Source organism: Equus caballus, chromosome 29 (assembly GCF_041296265.1).
Source record: "Equus caballus isolate H_3958 breed thoroughbred chromosome 29, TB-T2T, whole genome shotgun sequence".
Classification (NCBI taxonomy): domain Eukaryota; kingdom Metazoa; phylum Chordata; class Mammalia; order Perissodactyla; family Equidae; genus Equus; species Equus caballus.
The window spans coordinates 21,620,428-21,645,941 of NC_091712.1; the positions used below are offsets into that span (position 1 = coordinate 21,620,428).

The 25,514-nt window shown below is 41.3% G+C and overlaps 1 protein-coding gene and 1 long non-coding RNA gene across 4 annotated transcripts in view; one reads left to right on the forward strand and one right to left on the reverse strand.

Annotated features, from left to right (window-relative positions):
• The window catches only part of APBB1IP (amyloid beta precursor protein binding family B member 1 interacting protein), a 101,947-nt gene that overhangs the window by 17,133 nt on the left and 59,300 nt on the right, over positions 1-25,514 (reverse strand). For all 3 annotated transcript variants that reach the window (XM_070254769.1, XM_023632213.2, XM_070254770.1), the window contains 3 exons: positions 12,630-12,716; positions 9,648-9,791; positions 5,777-5,887 (listed from right to left, as the gene is read on the reverse strand). In XM_070254769.1, coding sequence (XP_070110870.1) covers positions 5,777-5,887; positions 9,648-9,791; positions 12,630-12,716 — 342 coding nt within the window. The remainder of the gene's footprint in view (positions 1-5,776; positions 5,888-9,647; positions 9,792-12,629; positions 12,717-25,514) is intronic.
• LOC138921335 (uncharacterized) lies at positions 8,813-12,737 on the forward strand. Its single transcript, XR_011433840.1, has 2 exons — positions 8,813-8,982; positions 11,845-12,737. It is a non-coding gene; the product is annotated as an uncharacterized lncRNA (long non-coding RNA).

Here is a 25,514-nt window from a genome sequence, read left to right on the forward strand (position 1 = left end):
GAAGACCAGCCCTGAGGTAACATCTGCCACCCATCCTCCTCTTTTTGCTGAGGAAGACTGCCCTAAGCTAACATCTGTGCCCATCTTCCTCTACTTTATATGTGAGACCCTTACCACACCATGGCTTGACAAGCAGTGTGTAGGTCCACACCCAGGATTCAAACTGGCAAACCCGGGACCGCCGAGGTGGAACGTACGAATGTAACCGCTATGCCACCAGGCTGGTCCAGAAGGAGGCAAGGTATGCTGAGTGAGGGGTTTGAATATGAGAGACCCTTTGAGAAGAGTGTAGAAGTTGTCTGGGGATGAGGCAGAGGATTCAGAGGAACAGAAATCAGGGGGAAAGTTGCTGAAGTCTTTTGTGAGGGCAGGAGCTGACCTGGAGGTCAACAAAAAGCAGACTGAAGACCCAGAAGGGAATGACTTACTCAAGTGTATAAGCCCAAATGTGACCATTGTTGAGCAGGCTAAAGGGAAGACAAATATAGTACTAAGAGAATGTGGACCCTAAATCCCAGTTCTAAGCAATTAAAGACACGAAGGGAAGACAGTTTGTTGGCAAGAGAATACACTTGATGTAATGAATAAGTATGAATGACCTTGACCAAGTTCATGAACCTTGGTGAGTTTCTGTTTCCACATCTCCAACACAGGGGTAATAATACCCCCCCTTAAAGGGTTGTTGAAAGATTAAATGAAATAATCTATGAAAAGGACCCAACATGGTGCCTGGAACATGATGGGACACGTTACTATTAATATTAATGATGGAAGCAGGTTTTGAAGGGCACAATGCGGCAGGGGCTTGATGTGCATTTCTGTTCATTGATTCATTCATTGGATGTGTACTGAGCATTTACCATGCATCAAATCACTGATCCAGGCTCTAGAACAAAACAGTGGATGCAACAGAAAAAGTCCCTGCACTCAAGACGTTTATATTCTATTAGGAGAGAAAGCCAATAAAAATACAAAACACTAAGTAATGTAATTTCAGATTGTGAAAAGTCCTATGAAGAAAACACAGCAGATTAAGGGGTAGGGAGCAGGTGAGTGATGGAGCCGAATTCCAGCGCTCTTTCCATGATACTCCACCGCCTCGTAGCAGAGCTCGCTAAAAGCGTATTTTCTCCTGGAAGGTCTCTTTCACTGCCCCATCACATCTAGCCTCAGAATGGAGTGAGGAAGAATTCACAGGGGCCGGCTCCGTGGCCAAGTGGTTAAGTTCGCGCGCTCCGCTGCAGCGGCCCAGGGTTTGGATCCTGGGCGCGGACATGGCACTGCTCGTCAGGCCACATTGAGGTGGCGTCCCACATCCCACAACTAGAAGGACGTGCAGCTAAGATATACAACTGTGTACAGGGAGATAAAGCAGGAAAAAAAAAAAAAAAAAGATTGGCAACAGTTGTTAGCCCAGGTGCCAATCTTTAAAAAGAGAAAAAAAAACCCAAAAGAATTCACAAAGGAGCAACTTCATCACAGTCTCAGAATGAGAGCGTGCATCAAAGAAATAGTGCAAGGAAGGAAAGGATTATTGAGGACTAAGTCCTTTCTTCAGATTCTGGTATCTGGTATCTTTCCTGTGAGTACAGACACCCCTTAGGAACAAGTGATGTCTATGTCGCCTTCTGGGAGCGTGGTCTTGAATCGAAGCGTCAGCATCACCTGGGAACTTGTTAGAAGAGCAAATTCCTGGGCCTGATCCCAGACCCCCTGAACTTGAAACTCTGGGGGCCCACCAAGCTGTGTTTCAACAAGCCTCCGGGTGATTCTAATCCAGACTGGAGTTTGAGAACCATAATGGTCAATAGAAATATTCCCCTAATACTAGAGTGCAGTAATACTTACTACCATTTATTGAGTGCTGACCATGTTTCCAAGACATATATTGTTTAATGCACACAAGAAGGGTTGGGTATTCTTATTTCTTCCACTTTGTAGAAGAGGGCAGGGAGACTTAGGGAGTCACAATAGTGTGCCAGGTGACCAGGCCAGGACTCAAACTCTAGTCTTTCTGACAGCACTCCCCATGGACCATCAAAATCTGTAAACTCATACTGACTAAGAAACTTCTCAGCTGGACTTCTCAGTCAGTGTGTGTCCATGGAATCATGCAATCTCTTTTTTTTTTTTTCTTTTTGGAGGAAGATTAGCCCTGAGCTAACTACTGCCGATCCTCCTCTTTTTGCTGAGGAAGACTGGCCCTGAGCTAATATCCGTGCCCATCTTCCTCTACTTTATACGTGGGACGCCTGCCACAGCATGGCTTTTGCCAAGCGGTGCCATGTCCGCACCTGGGATCCGAACCTGCGAACCCCGGGCCGCTGAGAAGCAGAGCGTGCACACTTAACTGCTGTGCCACTGGGCCGACCCATCATGCAATCTCTTAATGTGCTTCCCCATATCCTGAATTCCTTCGCAATGTATGTACATATTCTTTGAATTCTGCAAATCTGCTTATCCTAATGAAATATGTGAATATCAAGACTTTTTTTCTTTCATAGTAGAGAGAAAGGGAAGTAAGTGACTAAAATGTTCACAAACAAATTAGGTTCTCCAAACTGTGACAGACCGTTTTGCTCAGCAAATTAATAAATACGCACAACATTTTGGAAAGGAACTGAGAAACATGCTTAAGAGCAAAATGAGCAGAGTGATTGCTCATAAAGAAATTGGCTTGAGAACAGAACTGATCGTCCTGAGAAAAAAGGAAATGCACATTCTGCTAGGGCTTGCCCCTGACTCTTGTTCCTTCCCAGATCCATCAGGCCGGCTGGAGTCTCCAACGCTGAGCCCTCTTCCCTGGTGGGGTGGCCCCCAACTCTCTCCTGAAGATTAGGTCTTGGAGATGAGGGTTTTAGAAGTTCTAGTCTAATACCCTGGGAGTCAGCCCTGCCATTGGCAGTGCTGCCCAAGATAACCTGAGTCCCAGTCAGATAATTCAGTTCGAGCCATGAGTCTAGGACCTAATCCCAAACTTGCGAGTCAGTGGGACAAACTGAGTTCGTGCCCCGCTCACTGTGTCTAAATCTGCATCCTGGGATCCTCTAGGTCTGACATCTTATCTTTCTCTTGCCAGACATCCCTGCTTCAGCCCCTGGACCCTAGCCTTGGAGTTTGGGCCCTTCATCCCTTCTGCAAACTTTCACCCTATTTGTCCATTCCAAAGGGTATTTCATCACCAGCTGGGCCCTGGCTGTTGATGATTAGAGTTAGAACACGTTCTAATACTCTGAGTGTAAAACTTGACTGTGCCGAGGAAAAACGAAGATTCTTGGGCCCCATCCTTAAACATTTGATTCAGTGGGTCCAGGGCCCTGGAACCTGTATTGCTAACAAGTCTGCAGTTTACTGATCAGCATTTCAGAACCTCTCTCCAAAACCTTCTCCCTACTTAAGAGATGTGGGCAACACTTCAGAGATGAAGTGCACTGGAACGCCTGTATGGAAATAAGGGCCTTCATTTTGGTAATTTCTCAGAGTCTCAGGATTCCAAACAAGGGCCATGGGGTCAGATAGGAACACAAGACACCATTGAAGGGCAGCTAGCAGTGCAGGAGGGGTGGGGCAGAGAAGATATTTCATGTCCTAGCAATCAGTGTCTGAGAGAATGGCCTCCGAGCCACCACCTGGTTTCTCATCCTGACTCGGCCACTCCCTGGCTGGGGAGTCCTGTGCTCAGGTTCCACATAAACTGGAGGCAGTATGGGTCTCACCTCATAAGCTTCATTAAATGAGCTAATATCTGAATTGCATTATAGATGCTGTGTGTTTGCCATTATTCTCATTACCCTTTCAATGCCAGGAACAGACAGGGAGGTGCGGGAACCTGAAGCAGCAGGACGTTCTCCTCATTTCTCTTCCTTCTGACCCGGGCGGGCCCCCACCTCAGGACATCACTTACTGCTCTTGCTCCTGGAATGCTCTTCTCAGGCAATTCTTGCTCCCCCACTTCACTCCCATCTTTTGTCAAATGTCATTCCCTCAGAGAGCCTTTCCCTGACCACCCCATCCAGAGAAGCCCTGGCCCCAGTCCTGGCACACTCTGTCCCCGGCCCTGCTTCATGGTTATCCGCGGCCTTATCATTACCCGCCAGCACATTACACATTTTTCTGTTTATTGCCATCTCCCTCACACTGAATGTAAACTTCACGAGGACAGGGATTACTGTAGGTTTGACTTACTTCTGGATTCCCAGTACCTGGGACAGTGCCTAGCAGACGGCGGGCATCCAATGAATATTGAATAAGTGGATGAATGAATGAATGAATCTAGCTCTCTCCCTTCCCTCCGTCCCTTCACAGCATTATCCTGGGGCTATTCTGTTTACAGCAGGGCTTCTCAATAGCGGCACTGTTGACATTTGTGGGCAGATAATCCTCAGTTGTAGGGGCGGGTGACTACAAAGAAGCCTTGCTAGACGCTGGTCTCCTGGACACCTGCTCCACCAGCTCATCCCCATGGAGAAGGAGGAACCCTGACTCGGCAAGGAGACATTCTGCACGCAGCCTTGCACTGTGCTTTACGGAATTAGATAATCCACACTCTCTGGTGTGAGCCGTGCCGGGGACTGCGAATGGAAAGGAATTTATGGTGTTTGAGACAAGGGCATGTCCAGAACAGCTGGGTAAATTCCTTGAATCCATTTCTAGGAGTCAATTGTCACATCTGGCAGATAAAAGTTAATTCTGCCAAACCTTCCAAAACATGGTGCTAATATAAACCTTACTGAACACCTGAGAATACATATTGGCCCCCCTCCTTTTTTTTGGTGAGGAAGATTGGCCCTGAGCTAACATCTGTTGCCAATTTTCCTCTTTTTGCTTGAGGAGGATTGTCTCTGAGCTAACATCTGTGCCAATCTTCCTCTATTTTGTATGTGGGATGCTGCCACAGCACAGCTTGATGAGTGGTGTAGGTCCACATGTGGGATCCGAACCTGTGAACACTGGGCCACTGAAGTGGAGCATGCTGAACCCAACCACTGTGCCACCAGGCTGGCCTCTACATATTGCCTTATTTAAAAAAAAATTAATTAATTAACTAATTAAGTTTTTTGAGGGAGATTAGCCCTGAGCTAAGTACTGCCAATCCTCCTCTTTTTGCTGAGGAAGACTGGCCCTGGGCTAACATCCATGCCCATCTTCCTCTATTTTATACGTGGGCTGCCTGCCACAGCATGGCTTTATGCCAAGCGGCGCCATGTCTGCAACTGGGATCTGAACCGGCAAAGCCCGGGCCGCTGAGAAGTGGAATGTGGGAACTTAACCGCTGCGCTGCCAGGCTGGCCCCTACATATTGCCTTTTGATAATACACACTTTAAAAAGTTTCAACACTACCCAGTAATGTTATTTTTAGAAAAACATATTTTTTCTATTTTCTATATTTTTTTCTAGGAAATTTTGTCAAGTTCCTAATTTCCAAAAACTTCTTACAATGGAATAAGAATCCAATAAATAAAAAACTGAAAAATTTATTGTATTATCAATAAAATTGTAAATAAAATTTGTTCAAAATGTGGAGCTTTATTTTCATAAGTGATGAAGAAGCCTGGATGGAGTCACTTTAAAGTTTGCGCTCAGATAACAGGCATTTGGGGGAAGTGATTTGAAGTGGCATAAATGTTTCCCCCTTTCCTATTTTGGTTTAAAATAAAAAGCTTATGATATTATACTTGTGGTTAACTGTATAATATTTAACATTTTTTTTTTCTTAAAAGGAAATATTAACTCAAATTGCTTACAAACCTCAAGTAAGGACTTCTCCCAACATACCTTCAAAACAAAGCAGTAATCAGTGGGTGCTTTATATCTCATTTTACACTGAGTCCCATAGTAAATGTTGACATTTTCAAACTGTATAAAACATGCCAGATCTCGAGAGGTCTGAAAGAGAAGGATAAAAGAAAAGGACCTTAACCAAGTCAACAGTTAATATTTTTCCAGGGTTGTTCTTGATGGCACAACTAAGGATTACATTTTAGTAGAAAAAATACTGAATTTTAGGTAATTTATTTAAGCATCTACCATGTATAGTTTTCTAGAAGCGAAGCCTGCATTTTAAGAGGTAAAAGAATACATCCAAGGCAAATCAGCAGGCCGCAGGCCCAGAAAGGGAGTGAAGATACACGGCTGTTCTGGCATCTGCAAGTGCACTCCCAGGGTCAGAGACAACTGGTTGACCTGAGACATCATTATCGGTGTAGTCAAGACAAGGTGACTGACCACCTAGTCAGAAATTTCATTTTGGCTTTTGCCATTCTAAGTCAATGATGGATTTCATGATCGAACATTTAAAAAAAAGTCACCCTCCGGATGAACAATGAGAGGTAAATGTGAAGCTCAGTAAATCAGCACACACTTCATGCACTTCTTCCTGAGGAAAAGAGAGTCCTTTCATGCTTTCTCTTTAGAGCTGGCAGCGTTGCTATGGAAACAGAAACCTCTCCTCCATGTATAATATGCCTTGCGAAGACTGCACCCTCTAATCTACATATTTGCTTACACTTCAATTACAAATATGTTCTATTATTCTGTTTTTCCCTTCACATTCTGTAATTCTTTACCTAATTAGCGAACAAAGAATAAAAGGCAGAATTGCTACACCTCAGCGCACAGTTATTCCTTTATATACGGCTGTACATTTCTTTCTTGTAAGATATTTTCTTCTGGATTTTCAAAGTTTTAATTTTTTTAATTACAAAAATATACATCATAATTTAAAAAACTACATATATATGTATATATTTATATAATAAAATGAAAATCTTCCTCTATCACCCCTTTTTCTAGTTTCACTCTTTTCTCCATATAAGTCTCTTAGTTGATAGTTTGGTAGTATTTTTTCAAGTGTTTTTGGGTAAACATTTATACACATATGTAAGTGCAGATATACACACATACATACACATACATACACAATTTTTAAAACATGAATGACATTAAAATATGAATGACACTATAAGTACTGTTCTATGAGCTTGTTCTTTTTCTTAACATTTTATCTTGGGATCTTTCTGTGTCAAGACAATGAATGGATATATGACATTCATTTTACGGCTGCATAACATTCCACTGTATAGCTACAATAATTTATCTAACCATTCCGCTATAGGTGACTAGAGGTTATTTCAATATTTTGCTATTACACAAAATACTGTGCATGTGAACAAATACTTCTGTGGGGCAGACTGCCAAGCGTGGAGCTGACATTTGAAGGGGTATTCCCTTTTATATTTGCATAGATCTTGCTCAACTGTCCCCTGATCTGGCTGGACCAGTTTACATTCCAACCTGCAGGAGAGTCCCCCTTTTTCTTACCCACTCCTGCCGAAATTTGGATATTATCAATATTGTTAATTTCATCAATCTCATGGGAGGAAATATTTCACTAATTCGCATTTCCCTGATTACTAGTAAGATGGAGCAACTTTTAAATTATTCGGTGGCTCCTGATAGTTCTTTTTCTGTGACTTCTCACCTAATAAGCCTTGTTGTTTTTCTATGGTTATCTTTTTCTTGTTGATTTGTTGAAGTCTTTATATTTTATGGCTATTCATAGTAGGATATACATGTTGCAAATATATTCTCTGACTCAAAAGCTAGCCTTTACTTTCTTGTTTGGTATCTTTGGCCATAAGGAATTAAAAACTACTTTATACGGTCAAATTTGTCAATTTTCTCCCTTATAATTTTGAGTTTTTAGTCTTGCTTAAGAAGGGTTCCCCATCTCCAAATTATGAAAATATTAACTTCTAAGATTTTATATATATATTTTCTAAATATATTTAATCAATCTAGGATTTAATTTGGAACGTGGTATGAGGTAGGAAAGCACTCTTCTCAAATGGATAACAATTATCTCAATGCTGTATTGAACACTGCATTCTTTCCCCACCGCTGTAACATGCTCACTTTAATTTCCTTTATACTACAGGCTCTCTGTTGATCTGTTTGTCTCTACCTGTATTGTTGTTACCTAATGTTTTGACATCTGGGAGGAAGAGTTCTCCTCAATGTTCTTCACAATTTTTTGCTTTATTTTGGAATAATGTCTCTTTCTGATGAATTTTAGAATCAGTCTGTGAACTTCAAGTAAAAAGAATCCTATTGAAATTTTTCTTGGGATTGAATATATAGAAAAAATTGGGTAAGAATTAATATCTTTTCATCTAATAACATGTTACATTTCTATTTATTTAGTTCACTTCCTTTATTAAATTTTATATTTTATGCCATATAAGTCTTGAACATTTCTTCATAAGTCTATTGTTACATATTTTATATTTTTTGTTCCAGTTATGCACAGAATCTTTCCCATTATATTTTAATTTGCATATTGTTTGTGTAAAGGAAAATAGTTTCTTACTTGGCAAATTTATTTGGTCCTAATAATTTTTCAGTTGAGTGTCTTATGTTGTCTGGTAGACAATCATGTCAACTGTGAATAAAGAGAGTTTTTGCCTCTTCTTTTCCAATAATTATACTTCTTATCCTTTTTCTTGACTCACTGGCTAGTTTCTCCATTCCAATGTTAATGGTAGCAGGGAGAGAAAGTACTCTTGCCCAACTCCAATGTGAACACTTCTAATTTTTATCACGAGGTGTGTTGTTTGTGATAGGTTCATTTATATGTAAATGTCAAACACGTAACATTTCTAAAATAAAAAATTATTTGTGTTATGTCCCCAGTGTGGGACTGGACTGAAGATGGCAGACAGGGAAGTATCAGTTCTCAGACTGAGGCTAAGTAGCAGCAGTAGCTGCCCTGGACCAAGCGTTACCCATGATGCCTCTCCTGCACTCCGACAGAGATAGGAGAGCCTTCTAACTGGTGGGAGCAGACATGGATATTCACCAGGACTCCACCTGCACAGGATGTGGGTCAAGAAGAAGCAGCTTGCAATTTGTAAATACACTATTGGGTGCTGCCCTGGATTCAGCAGTGAAGGCAAAAATACTTCAGTGTACCCCAGATCCAGGTAAGAGAGATATCCTAAAGCTTTAAAGGTAAGCAAAAGATGGATATGTCCCAGGCCTCTAAGAAAGGTCTTAGAAAAAGTTAAAGGTCAGAATGAGAGCTCAAATTACATTTCAAAGACGAAGAATTTACTATATGCCTGTAGATTTGTGGCAATAATCCTAAATCACCAAGTAGAAGTTAAATGTCTAAAATACTCTTAAATTAGGCAAGGAAATGCATACAGTATAACTCAGAGAACAACTTAAATGTTCAGAGCATAAGGGTTAAAACCTAAATGAAGATCTGTCACGACTTATACTTCATGATGCCAGATAAAAGAAGTTTGACAATAATGACTATAGAACAAGAGAGTAAAGACAGGGGACAAAAAGTCCTCAGAAATAGATATATAAAGTAACAAATTTATCTCTAGAAAAGCGCTTCTGCCATAATTTTTGAAACCTGACTTTAAAATAGATAAAATTCTTCACTTTCAAGAGAGCTATAGAAAAATTCAGAAGAATTTCCATGATTCTGTCTTAATAGAGTACGTATTTGTATAAACATTAAAGTACCATGACTCTCATAGAGAAAGATTGCATTTAAATTGCCACCTGAGGATTTCTTTAGTTTCACTTTCATGAAATGCCTTTTTGCTAAAATGATTTTTTTTTTCTTTCTGACCTTCGTCTTTCCTTTGGGTACATAATAAATTCCAGAAGCCCGTAGAAGAAAATAGCGCTTTTTCCAGGATTTCTTGCCATCTTCTTTCAAATAAAGAGCTCCTTCAAGTTCTGGTACAATGATGGATGTTCCACAGAAACTTTCCTGAAATTGAGATTCCAATTATTTAAAACATATGAAAGATAAAACACACATTTTGTTCACATTTAAACAAACTGGCAAACTAGGCTTTAACCTAAAAGTCATTTTGTCTACAGCTCTGATTGAATGCATATATTTACACTGCATACCATTTGCCAAAAAAGAGGAAGAAAACCATGGTGGTTGAGTCTCAGCTCCTGAGTTAGACTTCAAGGCTCCTTGACCACAGAAAGCTTAGTTCTGTGACCGCGGGCAAGTCACTACAGTTCAGTTCCTTTACTTGCAAGATTGGAGTAATAACAGTAGCCCCAACTTCATAAGGAAGTTTGTGAGTAGTCTTGGTATATTGTAAAAGTAAGCTCTAAAGAAAGTCTATTTCTGTTGTTATAAATTGGTAAATAGAAAAATTATTCCTTTTCCTGTACGTAAAAAATTATTCTGTCACTGCTAGTAAGTAGAAAAATTATAATATATAATTCTATACATAAAATATGTGTATGCTAATCTTTTATTCTTGCGATAATTTTCTCTTTTTTAAATTGACATATAATTGACATGTAATATGGTATTAGTTTTCGGTATACAACCTAATGATTTGATACATGTATACATTGCAAAATTTACCACAATAAGTTTGGTTAACATCCATCACCTTACATAGCTACAAATTTTTGTTCTTGTGATGAGAACTTTTAAGATCTAGTCTTTTTGCATCTTTCAAATATACAAGACAGTATTGTCCACCACAGTCACCATGCTGTACATTACATCTCCATGACTTATTTATCTTATAACTGGAACTTTATACCTTTTCACTTCCTTCACCCATTTGGCCCCCACCAACACCCCACCTCTGGCACTAATCAATCTGTTCTATGTATCTATAAGTTCAGTTGTTTTTTCTTTTTAGCTTCCACATATAAGTGACATCATACAGTATTTGTCTTTCTCTGTCTGACTTATTTCGCTTAGCATAATGCCCTAAAGGTCCATCCACGTTGTTGCCAATGGCAAGATTTCCTTCTTTTGGGATAGTTTTCCTATCAAAGAATGAAGAAGGCAATTATTAATCTTATGGTATCAGAAAAAGACAGTGACAAAGTACATTTTCTAGGTGTGGATTTTCAAATGCCAAAACTTGCCTAGAATTATATAGCTCTTAAATTTCTTTTAAAAAGCAATGCAATAAATTATATATTATTCTATCTTCCAGTTCAAATACTCAAACTTATTTTTTGCTTTATTTTCTGTAACTTTCAACCCCCTTTCATGCAGTCTCATCAATGTAGAATAACTTCTAATTTTGCATCCTTCAAGTAATTTATATGTAGTGGAGCTGGGATACACATTTGTTCACATTTCCCACCAAATTTAGCTAGTATTAGTTGTCTTGTCAATACTCTCTTAAATTCAATCATATTTTTGGGCCAAATTAGCGGCATAACGCTGATTTTTCATAACATAGCATGTTTTATATTTTCTTTCACATCCAGCTTTTAAAGCACAGCTGGAGTCCTATAACAAGAATTATTCAGGCAACTGTGTACATCAAGTCATAACCAGTCCCTGATTCACAGACAGCTGATGCAGAAGCATTGATTAAAAACACATGGCCCTGTCAGGAAACCGTTCACTCCCCTTCCACGTCTGTCAGTCGCCATCCCTGCTAAGAATGCTCAGAACCTGGATCTCCGTGCTGCTGGGGACACCTGGTGCCTCACCTTCTCAACGCAACCTGAAGTCTGTTTCATAAATGCAGACACAATGTCCCCATTCCCCCTGTTGGGCCTCCCTGGGAATTGCCCACTGTGCTCTTGATCCCAGGAACCAGAACTCATAATATATTTTTGGGACCTTGATGGTGGCAGCAAGCTTGTGGTGCCTGCTCCATCTCGTACAGGGCGAGGAGGGCCTGGCGAGGACAGAAACCTGTGGAGGCCCTGGGCAGACTTGGTGAACGGGAGAGGGAGCTCTTCAGTGTCAGTGAACTGGCTCCACATGGGAATGGGGGCCCAGGGGTCACTAGGTCTTCTGATTTTTTTTTTAAACTTTTCAGGTCATCTGATTTTTATGAGACGCCCCAAATCTACTAACTCAAGAAAAGGTCAACACATTGTCAGGGGCGAAGAAAGCCTGTCTGGTGCTCCAGCATGCCCCTTTGGGACCTGTGATCCAGCACGCATCTGCATTAGTTACTATGTGAAAAATCATTAGAAGTTTCAAAAAAATCAACCATCAAATGAACTTCTGGAACATGTCCCGATAGTGATCATCACAGACATCTGTACAGTAATTGACACCCTGTACTTTCACTACCTCCCTGGATTTCTGTAATAATTCCTTACAATTCAGGAAACCGAGGTTCTTGGACTTGCCCAACAACATATGATCCTTGACGGGCAAAGGCCACTTTGTATCAGGTCTCTAACTCCACATCTCACCCTGCCTACCACACCTGGCTGCTGGAAGAGCATCTTAGAATTCACTGTAAAGACTCGGAAATCCTTATGTCTGACTTCTGCGGGGCACTCAAGTAATGAAATGCATGCAATGTTAGGAGATGAGTTTTATGCAGATTCCTCAGTCTTTTAGGCAAGAATTACTAACACAACTTCCTGAAAAGCAAAATATACTGTCTAAAGCCATAGTTTTTAACAACTGACTCAAAGAACCAGTTCAATTATCTAAATAGCTATAATTTAGTAATAATTTGATTTTAAAACCCCAGGTTAAAATTTCAGTGTGTCTCAGAGTCTCCCTTTGTTCTGAGAAGCAAATAATTTAAAAATAGATGCAGTTAACATCCTTCCCTTTTCTTCTGCTCTGCAAAACCAAACTTACCTCAAGTAAGGATTCTTTGTTCTTGGCATTCATTTTCCCATTTGTTTCCTTGCTTTCTTTTTTTCCTTTGTTATCCAAGTAAAAATTCTAAATAAAATATTAAAAGATCAGATCAGTAAGCGTTCATCACCATGCCAGCCACTGCAAGGAGCTCGTGGTCTTGCTGGAGAGAGAAGACGTACCTGTGTGAAATATACTCGGAACTACAGCATACGCTGTCTGTCAACCAAGGGCTTACCGAGGCCCTTACCGAGTGCTGACTACCACATTACGGGGCAGAAGTAAGACCTTCCCTTCCTCCCATGGTGCACAATCAACCAGGAGACAAACGTAAGACAGAAGGAACTAGCAATAGATATGACATGGTTTCATTGTTACATTCCATGGTCTAGAACATATGTCAAATGCTAGAAACTGGGAGACCCTGGTGCACTGGGAAGAGCTTGGGACTGGAATGAAGGTGGAGCCCATGTCCCATGCTCCAGCTAGTGGATGCCATGTAGGATCCCAAGGCCCTGTGGACCAGAGATTCTGGTTTATCAAGAGAAGCTAGATATCTGGATTTTTATAAATGTTGGCAACTAATTTTAATTTACAAAAACTACATGAGTCAATCACAACACTTTATTACCACAATTTCATGTCTTCTAAGGACAGACAAAAGTAGAAAGGGCATTTCTGGAAAGACAGCCAGATTAACAAAGGCAAGGAAGACCATGGTTTCAAAGTGCATCATGAATGGGTGCATGGCCTCTAAGTGGGATCTCTATTAATCTACTATGTATTATATCTTGTTAATACCGAATATCAATGAGGTGGCTGAAACTAAATGTTAAATGCATAAATTTCCTCCTGAAATCAGGAGTATACAAGGACCAAGTTTTACATAACCCGTACAGTTGAAGCATCAATATACGAACTGATTATTATGAGTGACCACTGTCATAGGTAAAGTGTTGAGGACTTCTATGTGAAAATGAAGAGTTTTGTTAAATAATGCATAAGAAATGTATTAAAACTAGAACATATACCTCTGGAGCACAGTGAGTAAATTAAGGACCCTCCTGAATATAGTGACAGATGTTTATTTACACCATGGGTGTGTTTCTACAAGTGAGATCCCCAGGCTACCTTGATGCTCAGTAAAATGCATGGCCCTCGACTCCCAAACTCTTAAACTGGAATCACTGGGGCGGGGCCTGGCAATCTGCATTCTGACATGCTTCCTGGATAATTTTTATTCACGTTGAAGTTTGAGAATAGAGTGTACTGGACAGAGAATTAGGAATTAAACTGCAGGCAAATAAAATTTGCAGAATTAGGATATCTCCTAGAAATATAATGCATAAAAATGGCGATATGCTAATTTAAATAGGGGAAATACGTTAAGTACAATGCCTTTGATAATTCTTATCAAATTATCTTTTAATATGCTTTTCAAGACTTTTAACTTTTACTTGTTATTTGAAAGAACAGTACATTGTGAATTAGTGTGATGATCATGTAGGGTTCAGAAACTATTTTAATTCTACACATTTGGCTTGAAGACTATGATTAACCACAACAGATAACATATACCATCTGCCAGAACTCTACGTTAAGGCCTTAGAGGTACACTTTTCATTTCATCCTTACAAGAACCCCACCACATAGGTGCTATTGCTACTTTACAGATAAAGAAACAGAAGAATTAAGTTATTTGCCAAAGGCCAACGAGTGCCAGAGCTTTGAGTTGTTCATAATTTTTCTCAGCATTAAAACGCTCTAAATACCGTAGGAGAGAACTCAGCACAAGTGTGGATGTACTTAATGCCACTGAACCGTACACTTAAAAAGGATTAAAAATGGTAAATTCTATGTTACGTATATTTTGCCACAATAAAAAAAGGAGATAACCTAGTCATAAGAGTGAATGCAGAGGTGCTGGTAGGAAGCACATCTTGCTTTAGAGTCCTGGAAACTGGGATTACGTATGAGTTGAAAGAATGACAGAGAACACAAGGAAGACCCCACAGTAAGCGCTTTTGATCCTCATCTGGGAAAAGGCGAGCACCTGTCACCGTTGCAGGGACACCAGGGGAAGAGCTTTCTAAAGTGTGAAGGGCCTCCTTCTACAAGGATATCCCAAAGGGTCGGGACCTGCAGGCTTTCTCTGTGACCACTCTTCACTTTTTACCCTTCTAAGTGACCGTTCTACACTGTGTTTTTGTTTTTCTTTTAATGAAAACGCAAAAAACGCAAAGTAAATCTGAGCTGCAGATGGGGAAGGGCCGTCCTTCGAGGACTCACTGCCCTTGGGTTGAGACTTCCACCGGCTGTGGGGTCAGCCGACGCAATTTGGGCTGCTCTGTGGCAAGCAGCAGAACTCACAGTTAATTGATTATCCGTTGCAAATGGAAACTGTGGACAATCTGAGCTGCTCAATAAGGGATCTTTAAAATGGGAACTGAAACTTTCAGTCACAGCTTGCTCCCTTTTCTCACAGCTTCTGAAAACGCAAGATTTGGAGACAGCTGGCTAGGAAAGAAACAGCAGATGCATTACTTTTCTAATATCACCTTCTTGGAATAGAAAGTCAATTAAGCATAGAGTTATCAGTCCATGAATAAATATTTGTGAGTACCCTTTATGTGCAAAGTATCCATGTTCTTAAGAAGCTTTCTATCCCATTGAGAAGATAAATATAAACAGATGGCCATATATCTATAGATGGGGGAGCTATATAAGGCACTGCAAGAATTCAAAATGAGCCGAATTCCATAGGTTTTCAGAGAGGAAGAAATCACTGTGGGCCGAGATGGTCAAGGGGGACTTTATGAAGGAGGTCAAAGTTTGAACTAGGCCTAGAAAGATGTTCAACCTTCACATAGGGAAAGAGGAATAAGGAGAATATTCCAGGCAGGAGGAAAAGCATGTACAAAGGCACAGATGTAGTTAAATATTGGGGATCTTTCCTTTAAAATAGCAGCCCATAGTGGAGGCCATAAATGTGATTACTGTATGACTTTCCTTCCAGCTGGGCCTGATCCTGGATGGTCAAAGAGGAACTGTGGCGGGCGAGGAGGTTGCAGAAGAATGGAGGACAGATGCTATGGGTAATTTACTCCCACGGCGGCTGGCATCTTTCCACACCCGAGGGGAAGAACGAAGTTGTGTTTCTCTCTCTGTTCCTCACCTGTGCAGCCAACTAAACCACAACCACTGCCAAATTATGGTTAAGAAACAGAACAAACGATGGAATGAAAATTGCCTAAAATATCAACAGTGATTATTGTTGGAGTGCAGGATTATGGATGATTTAAATTTCCTTTCTTCTATTTTTCAATTTTTTCAATAAATTGATATTACTTTTGAAGTCAGAAAAATAGCAGATGTTCTTAAAAGAAATAAAAAGCAATTCAGCAAGTAAGCAACCTCATATTAATTGATGTTACCAAACCTCCTCTGAAAAACAGACTCTTCAGGCTCCTAGCAAGAATGGCGCATGTTAATACCGGGGTGTTTCTCCCTCCTCAGACACAGTCCTTAGCCCTTAGACCTCTCTTTTGGTTTCAGGCAATGTCATCGGACTTTGCACAGCGGGGCTACATGTCAGCATAACTTGGAAAACAAACTCCTTCGGTGACAGCTGACTGCCATTTGAACATCTGGCACTTGTTTAAGAAGAGCAGACCACCCTGTGACTCCAACCAGCTGGGAAGAGGAACTTTCCTAATGACAACTAGACTGAGAAACCAAGCTGCTTTTTAAATAAAGTTGCTTTTATTAGGATAGTAAGGTTCTGGGGCCGGCCTGGTGGCGCAGTGGTTAAGTGCGCATGTTCTGCTTCTCAGCGGCCCAGGGTTCACTGGTTCAGATACTGGGTGTGGACGTGGCACTGCTTGTCAAGCCATGCTGTGGCAGGCATCCCACATATAAAGTAGAGGAAGATGGGCATGGATGTTAGCTTAGGGCCTGTCTTCCTCAGCAAAAAGAGGAGGATTGGCAGCAGATGTTAGCTCAGGGCTAGTCTTCCTCAAAAAAAAGGACAGTAAGGTTCTACTGGCCCAACCCACTCTACGGAGAAGAGGCAGGACCTCCTGGGCAAGAGAGATCCTCGCCCTGACCCCACAATTGAAAGAGTCCCTGCTCTGACCATCACCCAGCCACTCCCTTACTCACAGGATGATGAATCTGTCGGGCCACAGGGATGTGCCTATCTGGGGCCAATGACCCTCACATTCCAGTCCACCCTCCACCAACCCAGGGCCTTGGAATTTCCTGCCTAAATGGTCCTGAGACTGCCCTGCATCCATCCTCTTGAGGGTAGATGGCACTGCTAGTGTAGGCATCCTACGTCAGAGGGAGTGGACAAGGGGCAGCTGTTTGCAGGGGAGTGACGGGTTGCATGGAGTTTGTTGTCTGGGCTGGAGCGGCCACATGCATGCATGCCAGGCCCCCATGGTGCAGGATGGATGGGATGGGTGGAGGGGGCAGTTTGGGGGCAGGTCATGGGCAGCTCCATGATCCCACCTTTTTGCACAGAAATCAAAGAACACTAAATCGAAACTTTTAGGTCATTATAGAGGCATTAAAGTAGGAGGATAAAACACATGTCATTTAACTGCTTATTAACTTGAGTTAGAACTTTAAATATATAGATACATGGTATATGCGCCTTCAGTTGTACTCTTGCCCCATGTCCCATGAATGTTGGGGGTGTGCCTGCCCACAGGCCTGTCCTCCATTCCCTGAGGGGATTCCACATTGCCCCCACCCCCAATCCTTTTATTCTCTTCTAGTCTTCAGGCCTCATTGAAACGCAAAATAGAAATATAGAAGAATTTCTTTAGACTCTCTCCTTGAGAAAGTGCTTAATTTTCTAGGCTATTTGAAGCCTTGGGAAGCTCTCTCAACTACAGAGCAGCCAGAACGGTTAATGGGTAGAATGTGATGTCTCCCCTTCCTCTTCCTAGATCTTCCTGCCCATCAGCCTACATCCTTTAAGTCTACACCCTGGGCCCTGGGCTGTAACAGAGCCCCATCTCTGACAACTCTGTCTTGGTGTTTAGGACACAGGAGTGAACACCCCTCCTCAGCCGACAGTACCCTGGCTGCACTCCACTGGCTGTCTGTCCCCATGCCCCCAGGCACCCAGCCTTGCAGAATATCCCCATGTCACTGCATCTGTCCTCTGCAGGACCTCACTTCCTACGGAATGCTGGTTATTGCTTTTAATTTCACACTATCTCCTAGATGCATCTGCTCCCTCCGCTCATTACTTCTAGCAGACAGCTCCTGGCCCTGCATCTTGTCTACAATCTCCTTGGCTGGCTTTATTCCAGCACAGTGTAGGTGCTCAAGAAACGTTTGATTCTTGAGCAAATGCCCGGCATTATGGGGAATGTAGGGATTAAGGGATTTAAATCCTTACCCCTTTAATTTGTCCTATCCACTTCAGATAGCCTGAGGATAGACTCCTATTCACACTTCTTTGACTCCCTGCCTAAAACTTCAGAGACTATACAACACCACTGTTCCAGCAGAGTCTGGCATGGCCCCACATGTCCCACTAGTGAGCACCCTGGTCCAAGAAGACCGCTGACGCCTTCCCGGAGAGTTGCTAACATCCTCCCATCCTGCCTCATTGCTTCCCTTCTCCAGGCTATTCTCCACACAGAGGCAAACAAAAATAATTATAATTATAATAACAATAGTAATTATTACTAAGTGCTTACCCTACACCAGACATTTTGCGTGGCTGATGGCCTTTAATTCTTACAACACACTTTAAAAATAAATTACCTCCATTTTACAGACAAGAAAATAGAGAGTTGGTGAAGTTAAATAATTTGCTCAGGGGCCCACAGCTAAAGAGCAATAGAGCCAGGCCATGATACGGCTTTCGAGAGACAGGCGTTTTTTTAAAAGGCAAATTTGAGAAGAAAACTCCACTTTATGAAGCTATAACTCAAAACCCTTGGCACAGCGTGGCAGGTCCTCCACATCTGGCCCTGCCCACTGCTGTTCCCACAGCGCTCTCCATGGCGGCCTCATTGGGCCTTTTCTACTCCTTGAACTTGTCACGCGACCTGGATTCTGAGCCTTGATAATCCTGGACTGTGGCGTGATGTCTCTCGTCCTGCCTCTCCCTTGTCTCAATTCCCTTTGCGAACATCAGAAACATCACTTCCTCAGGGAGGCTGTCCCCGATCCCCAGGACTGACAGACACCCTCCCGCTGTCAGCTCCCAGAGCTACCTGGTCTATCCTTGTTACAATACATACCTCACTGGCTATTACTTGCCGAGAGTCTTTACTGATTGACAGGAAGTTCAATAGCACCCCCCTCACTGAGCTTACCAACTATTAACGATGAAAATGACATAAATCATTATTTCACAATAGTTGTGATAGCTTCAGAAGCAGAGGACAGTTAACTGCAAGGAACCTGAGCCACTTTCAAAGCCAGGGGTCTTTAAGCTGTTCCTCTTGAAGTGTGTATGTGAAGCCTCTGCAAGGGTATGTGGGCATCAGTTTCTACATCCTCACCGTCTGCGTGTATGCTTTTCTGAAATGGATCTGCCTGAGAGTGGAGGGCCCCTTTCCCACTTCACATAGGAAAGGCCCACCTCACAGCCACACAGCATCTCACTGGTCTGGTGTGTAAAGCTTGCAGGCTCTACACAAAGGCACAACTTGAAACAATGGTGTTGAGAAAGAAAAAGACTCACCACTCTAAATAAATCTCTTTGGAAGTCAAGTAGTTTCTAATTCTTTGCTTTCAACACAATGGGAGGTACCTAATCATCTTGTCAGCTGATAGATCAAGAGAACCATCATGAATCCCTCAGCGACAGGTAACTTGGAAGGAGTTCAAAGAATTTAATGGCACTGTTCTCACAAAGCTCTTCCATTGCCATCTACTAATTTATGTGAACAAGGTTTCTCAGTACTTACACAGTCATGCACTGCATAACGAGGTTTTGGTCGATGACAGACTGCATACACGATGGTGGTCCCATAAGATTAGAACCATATAGCCTAGGTGTGTATTAGGCTACACCACCTAGGTTTGCGTAAGTATACTCTATGATGCTCACATGATGAAATCGCCTAACGACACATTTCTCAGAATGTATCCCTGTCGTTCAGCAACGCATGACTGTATCTACAAAAAGTACTTAACATCTCTCAAAATGAAAGACAGGAATGTGAACATTCATCCCTTTAACCCGGAACTAATCAGGGGAGAAAAAAGGCTCCATCTCTTTATCACATTAAGAGATGTCCCCCCCCAACTTTTACTTTTTATGCTTATCAATATTTATAATTTGTAATGTTTTAAAAAATGGTTTATAGTCTTTAAATCAACTGTGCAATTTTTTAACACTTAAGTGCCTTATGACAACAGGAAGTAAAAATTTATGTATCAATTTATAAACATAACTTGTTGAATAGAAGTATGAGAGGGAGATCAATGAAAGACTTTCAAGCATAAAAATATATTAGAATAGAATAAATCTTTGTGGAGAAAATAGAATGGGAATAGTTCAAGGAGGGGGAGAAAAAAAGAACAATGTAAAATTTCCCAAATGTTCAAAAAGCTTATTGTACAGCACGAAGAGTGAACCCTAATGTAAACCATGGACTTGGGTGATAATGTATCAATGCAGGTTCATGGATTGTAAGAAATATGCCACTGTGGTGTGGGATGTTGATAGTGGTGGAGGCTGTGCATGTGCAGGGGTAGGAGTATGTGGGAAGTCTTTACTTCCTGCTCAATTTTACAATGAATCTAAAACTGCTCTAAAAATAAAGTCTACTTTAAGAAAAGCTTAATCATGTGTTTCTTAAACGGATGCTGGTGTGAATCAAATTTCCATGGCACTGCATTTAGATTCCACTGGATAACTTTTTAAAATGTCAAAATTTATAATATGCTGGACATTGCATTATTTGCATCTATTTAAACTTGTGTTGAAAAATTTTGGATGTCAACATACAAATGTATGAGGTGATGCATAGGTTTTCAAAGTTCTTCTAGGGGGTGTGCAAGCACAAATGTCTAATATCCATTCATAGAGGCAGTTACCATTGGAGGCTGGCCATAAGCGGCTATGTGGGAAGAGAAGAGTGAGCAGAGTAAGGGAGTCTACTGAGAGAGAGAGGAAGGACACAGCTTGTTGAAGGACAGAGTGACAGAGGGAAACAGAGGCCTGAGGGAGGGCTGGGGCCAAGACACTCCGGACTGTGGTCCCCACAACATTCCATTCCCAGCACCAACCCCTGGGAGGCCTGATCATGCTTCCTATCTTTCACTCCATGAGATGCCTCTTCATCCTTTGAATAAACACACTGAAAAAATTCTAGTTAAAGCAATTTCTGTTCTCACGACCAAGTGATCCCCAACACAGTTGTGGGGGATCAGAATTTGCCACCCTAAAATGTGTCTCTTTGGCTTGATTATTTTTAAGAATAAAAGACTCAGGAAGAAATTTTGACCTCCCCCCAACTGCCTTAAAGAATTTAAGATAGAAGCTCTGTTCCAGGAAGGAGCTATAACCATAGACAACTATAATATAATATGAATCAGGTGTGGCAGACAGGGAGGAACCTAGCAAGGCCCATCTAATCAAAGTCCTCCCCATGTCCCATTGTCTCTGCAAGGTATGGCAAACATTTGTTTACCAAACATTTGCTTTTTCACCACCATGTGAATTGGCTTCCTCCCCTTTGAAGTCCCAAATCACTACCCCCAACATCCTCTTTTGTCTTTAGCTGAAAATGGTATTTAAGGTGGTGGCTTCAGCCATTTTGGTGAGTTACTCCGTTTTCCTGGGTTTCTCCCATGTATACATGTTATTAAATTTGTTCGATTGTCTCCTGTTATTCTGTCTCATGTCAGTTTAGTTCTTAGACCAGCCGGAAGAACCTAGAGAGTAGAGGAACACATCTTCCTCCCCTACACAGTTTATGGCTGAGTGTGTGCACTCAGACTTCAGCAACAGCTCTGAAGAACCACTGATAGTCTTGGATCCTCACCAGCTTTCAATAGTTAGGCACATATGTAGTTGCTGCTTCTTGGGAGTGAAGCTAAAGCAATGACTGTCCTGAAGAGACAATAAGTCACTCTCAAATGGAATAGGGCATAAGAGCAACCACTAGGATAATTCATTACCCTGTTTTTCCTTGTTTTAACATGGGTGATCTGTTGTTACTTCCCAAAGTACAGACCAGTCATCCTGGTGGAATTCCTTCCTAATTAAGTGTCTTTTGGTCTACAAATTTGCAGAACATGATTTTTCTCCATAAACTTATTATAGATAAACTTTTGTTAAATTGATTAAACAAGGAGGCCACTAGACTGAGGCAGCTCTAATGCTGTGGCGGCCTATGTAAGCAAACCAAAACCTAAGAATGGAAATGACTCAAGGTTAAGAAGTCAAAACCTAAGGACAACCAACAACACACAACAACTCGGCTTTAAACTATAGCCAATCAGAGAATTTCCTTTCTGTGCTTCCGCACTTTCTCTGTAAAAGCCCCTCTCCTCGCTCCTGCCAGAGGAGCACTCCTGACCGCTTCCGGTTTGGTGTTGCCCCATATAAATTGATTTTTGCTCAAATAAACTCTTAAAATTTCTAATATGCCTCAGTTTATCTTTTAACACTTTATCATAGATGACTGCTGAACTTGAGGTGGGATCAAACCACTTCACTTTTACACATAACTTCCCAATGTGGCAAGTGTTTTTCGTGCTGATTTGACCCGGGAGGTGGGAAGTGCAGCAGTGTCACCACTGTACAAATGCAGGAACTGAATTTAAGTCTTGTCAGAAAGCACGCCAGGCCCAGGTGAGCGACATTGCTTTTCCAGTCATCAGTGGAGCCTTGCATTGTGCCTGCATAAGCACACGACTGACGTCCCCAAATCTTCACTGACTGCTGCTTTTGATATTTGAGCTCAAAGCCTCTCTTTGCATCCAGTTTACTGCCTCCTCCCGAGAACCATCCCCAGAGATAATCCTACTAAGTATTAAAGACTTCAGTATTGGGATTTTAAGCATGAAATTTTACATAGTTTTGCATAGTTTAGTAATTTTCCAGAAGAACTGATGCTCTGAGCCAGATAAGCTCTTTCTCAGTCAAGATTCAAATGCTAATCCATCAAACGGTAGCAAGCCTAGAACAGACTGACCTTGAAGTCATGAATGCAGATTCCAAGGAGAAAGACAGAATCTCAACTCTCAGGCCCTCTAGGGATCTACACCTGCAGACCTAGGAGGATATGCACCAGTTTCCCAAGGGCACAGAGGATGTCACCTACCATTTGAAACAATGTGACTTAGCATACGGTTCTCTAGGAATGGTGGCCTGGGACAGAGAGTAGAATAATAAATTTGGGCTTATTTTGATCTAGGCCTCTTGGAATCATTCTTTTATCTTTGTGAGAAACTGAGCCACTTTAGTAACTTCAGAGGCAACTGATTCCATTTGTGGTATTGTCCTGATAGCTGTATTCAATTTATCTTATCTGAGGACTTCACAGTCATTGTCTACCAATTTCATTCCAGGTTTCTATAGTCTAGACAGCTCTGAACAGAACAATCAATGTATGGAAACACCTCATCAACGTCCTGAATGACAGTCTGAAGATCAAAAAAGGCCACCTTTCTATCTTTGATCTCAGTATTCTCATCTGTAAAGGAGGAATAGTAATATATCCTTCTTAACCCTCACAGTTGTAAAGATTAAAGATAATATATGCAAGGCATCTATGTAGCATAGACTAGGTATTAAGTAAACAGCTTCTAGGAATTTCCCTCGATCATCAGTTTATGTTTATTTCCGCTGCCTTTAATAACAAGTAACTTTTGTTAAAAACTTCCATGAAAATAAGTTCTTAGGTTTGATACCTTAAGAACTGGGAACCAATAATATTTAATATAAGCTCCTGTCACTATCCTTATCTCTGGAAGTTTCACTTTGCAATCACAGATGAAAGTCTCTTAACACAAGGAAAGTTTTGGGGAATAATGGGGACAGTGACAATAATCCAGTCAAATCTTGTCCCTTTGTAAATGCCTTGGAGTCTGAGACCAGGTTAGATGGGAATCTCAGCAATGGAGAGATCCCCACCATCTCAAGAGAAAAAGAAAACAACCCAAGGGAAAATTTGGGAGTATGTCTCCAATGACTCTTATAAATAAAAATATTGCCCATCTACGGAACAGAATTGAAAGCCCAGAAATAAAACCACACATCTATGGCCAGCTTATCTTCGACAAAGGAGCTGAGTGCATACAATGGAGAAAAGAAAGTCTTTTCAACAAATGGTGCTGGGAAAACTGGAAAGCCACATGTAAAAGAATGAAAATTGACCATTCTTTTTCACCATTCACCAAAATAAACTCAAAATGGATCCAAGACCTAAAGGTGAGACCTGAAACCATAAGGCTTCTAGAAGAAAACGTTGGCAGTACACTCTTTGACATCAGTATTAAAAGGACCTTTTCGGACACCATGTCTTCTCAGAGAAGGGAAACAATGGAAAGAATAAACAAATGGGACTTCATCAGACTAAAGAGCTTCTTCAAGGCAAATGAAAACAGGATTGAAACAAAAAAACAACCCACTAACTGGGAAAAAATAATTGCAAGTCATATATCTGACAAAGGCTTAATATCCATAATATATAAGGAACTCTCACAACTCAACCACAAAAAATCAAACAACCCGATCAAAAAATGGGCTGGAGACATGAACAGACATTTCTCCAAACAAGATATACGGATGACTAATAGGCACATGAAAAGATGCTCATCATCACTGATCATTAGGGAAATGCAAATCAAAACTACACTAAGATATCACCTTACACCCATTAGAATGACAAAAATATCTAAAACTAATAGTAACAAATGTTGGAGAGGTTGTGGAGAAAAAGGAACCCTCATACACTGCTGGAGGGAATGCAAACTGGTGCAGCCACTATGGAAAACAGTATGGAGATTCCTCAAAAAATTAAAAATAGAACTACCATACGATCCAGCCATTCCACTACTGGGTATCTATCCAAAGAGCTTGAAGTCAGCAATTCCAAAAGTCCTATGTACCCCAATGTTCATTGCAGCATTATTTACAATAGCGAAGACATGGAAGCAACCTAAGTGCCCATCAACAGATGAATGGATAAAGAAGTTGTGGTACATATATACAATGGAATACTACTCAGCTGCAAAACAGAACAAAATCATTCCATTTGCAACAACATGGATAGACCTTGAGGGAATTATGTTAAGAGAAATAAGCCAGTTAGAGAAGGATAATCTCTGTATGACTCCACTCATATGAGGAATTAAAAAATGTGGACAAAGAGAACAGATTAGTGGCTACAAGGGGAAAGGTGGGGTGGGGGGTGGGCACAAAGGGTGAAATGGTGCACTTACAACACGAATGACAAACATTAATGTACAACTGAAATCACACAAGATTGTAACCTATCATTAACTCAATAAAAAAAAAATTGCCCATCTGATAGAAAATATTTAAGTACAATGCGTAAATTTCATGCTAAATTTATGGAGGATGAAGTGAGATTCTTTTTGAAGGAGAGGGAGAAAGTCAGCATGCTTAAAATCTAGCTCACCATGTTCCTCTCCCAACCTAGTTCTCTTCTCGTGCTTCCTACCTCAGTGAAGGGCGTCAGAATCTATCCAATTCCTAGCCTGAAACCAGAGTGTCAGCTCTGTCTCCTTCTTTGCCTCCCGGTTATACCAGCATCCAACTGACCACCATAGTATGCAAAATTCTACCTCCGAAATCTCTCCCAAGACTTCCAGTCCATCATCATCTCTTTTCTGGGCTACTGTAACCACTTCTCCATCACACGGCAGCTCCCACCA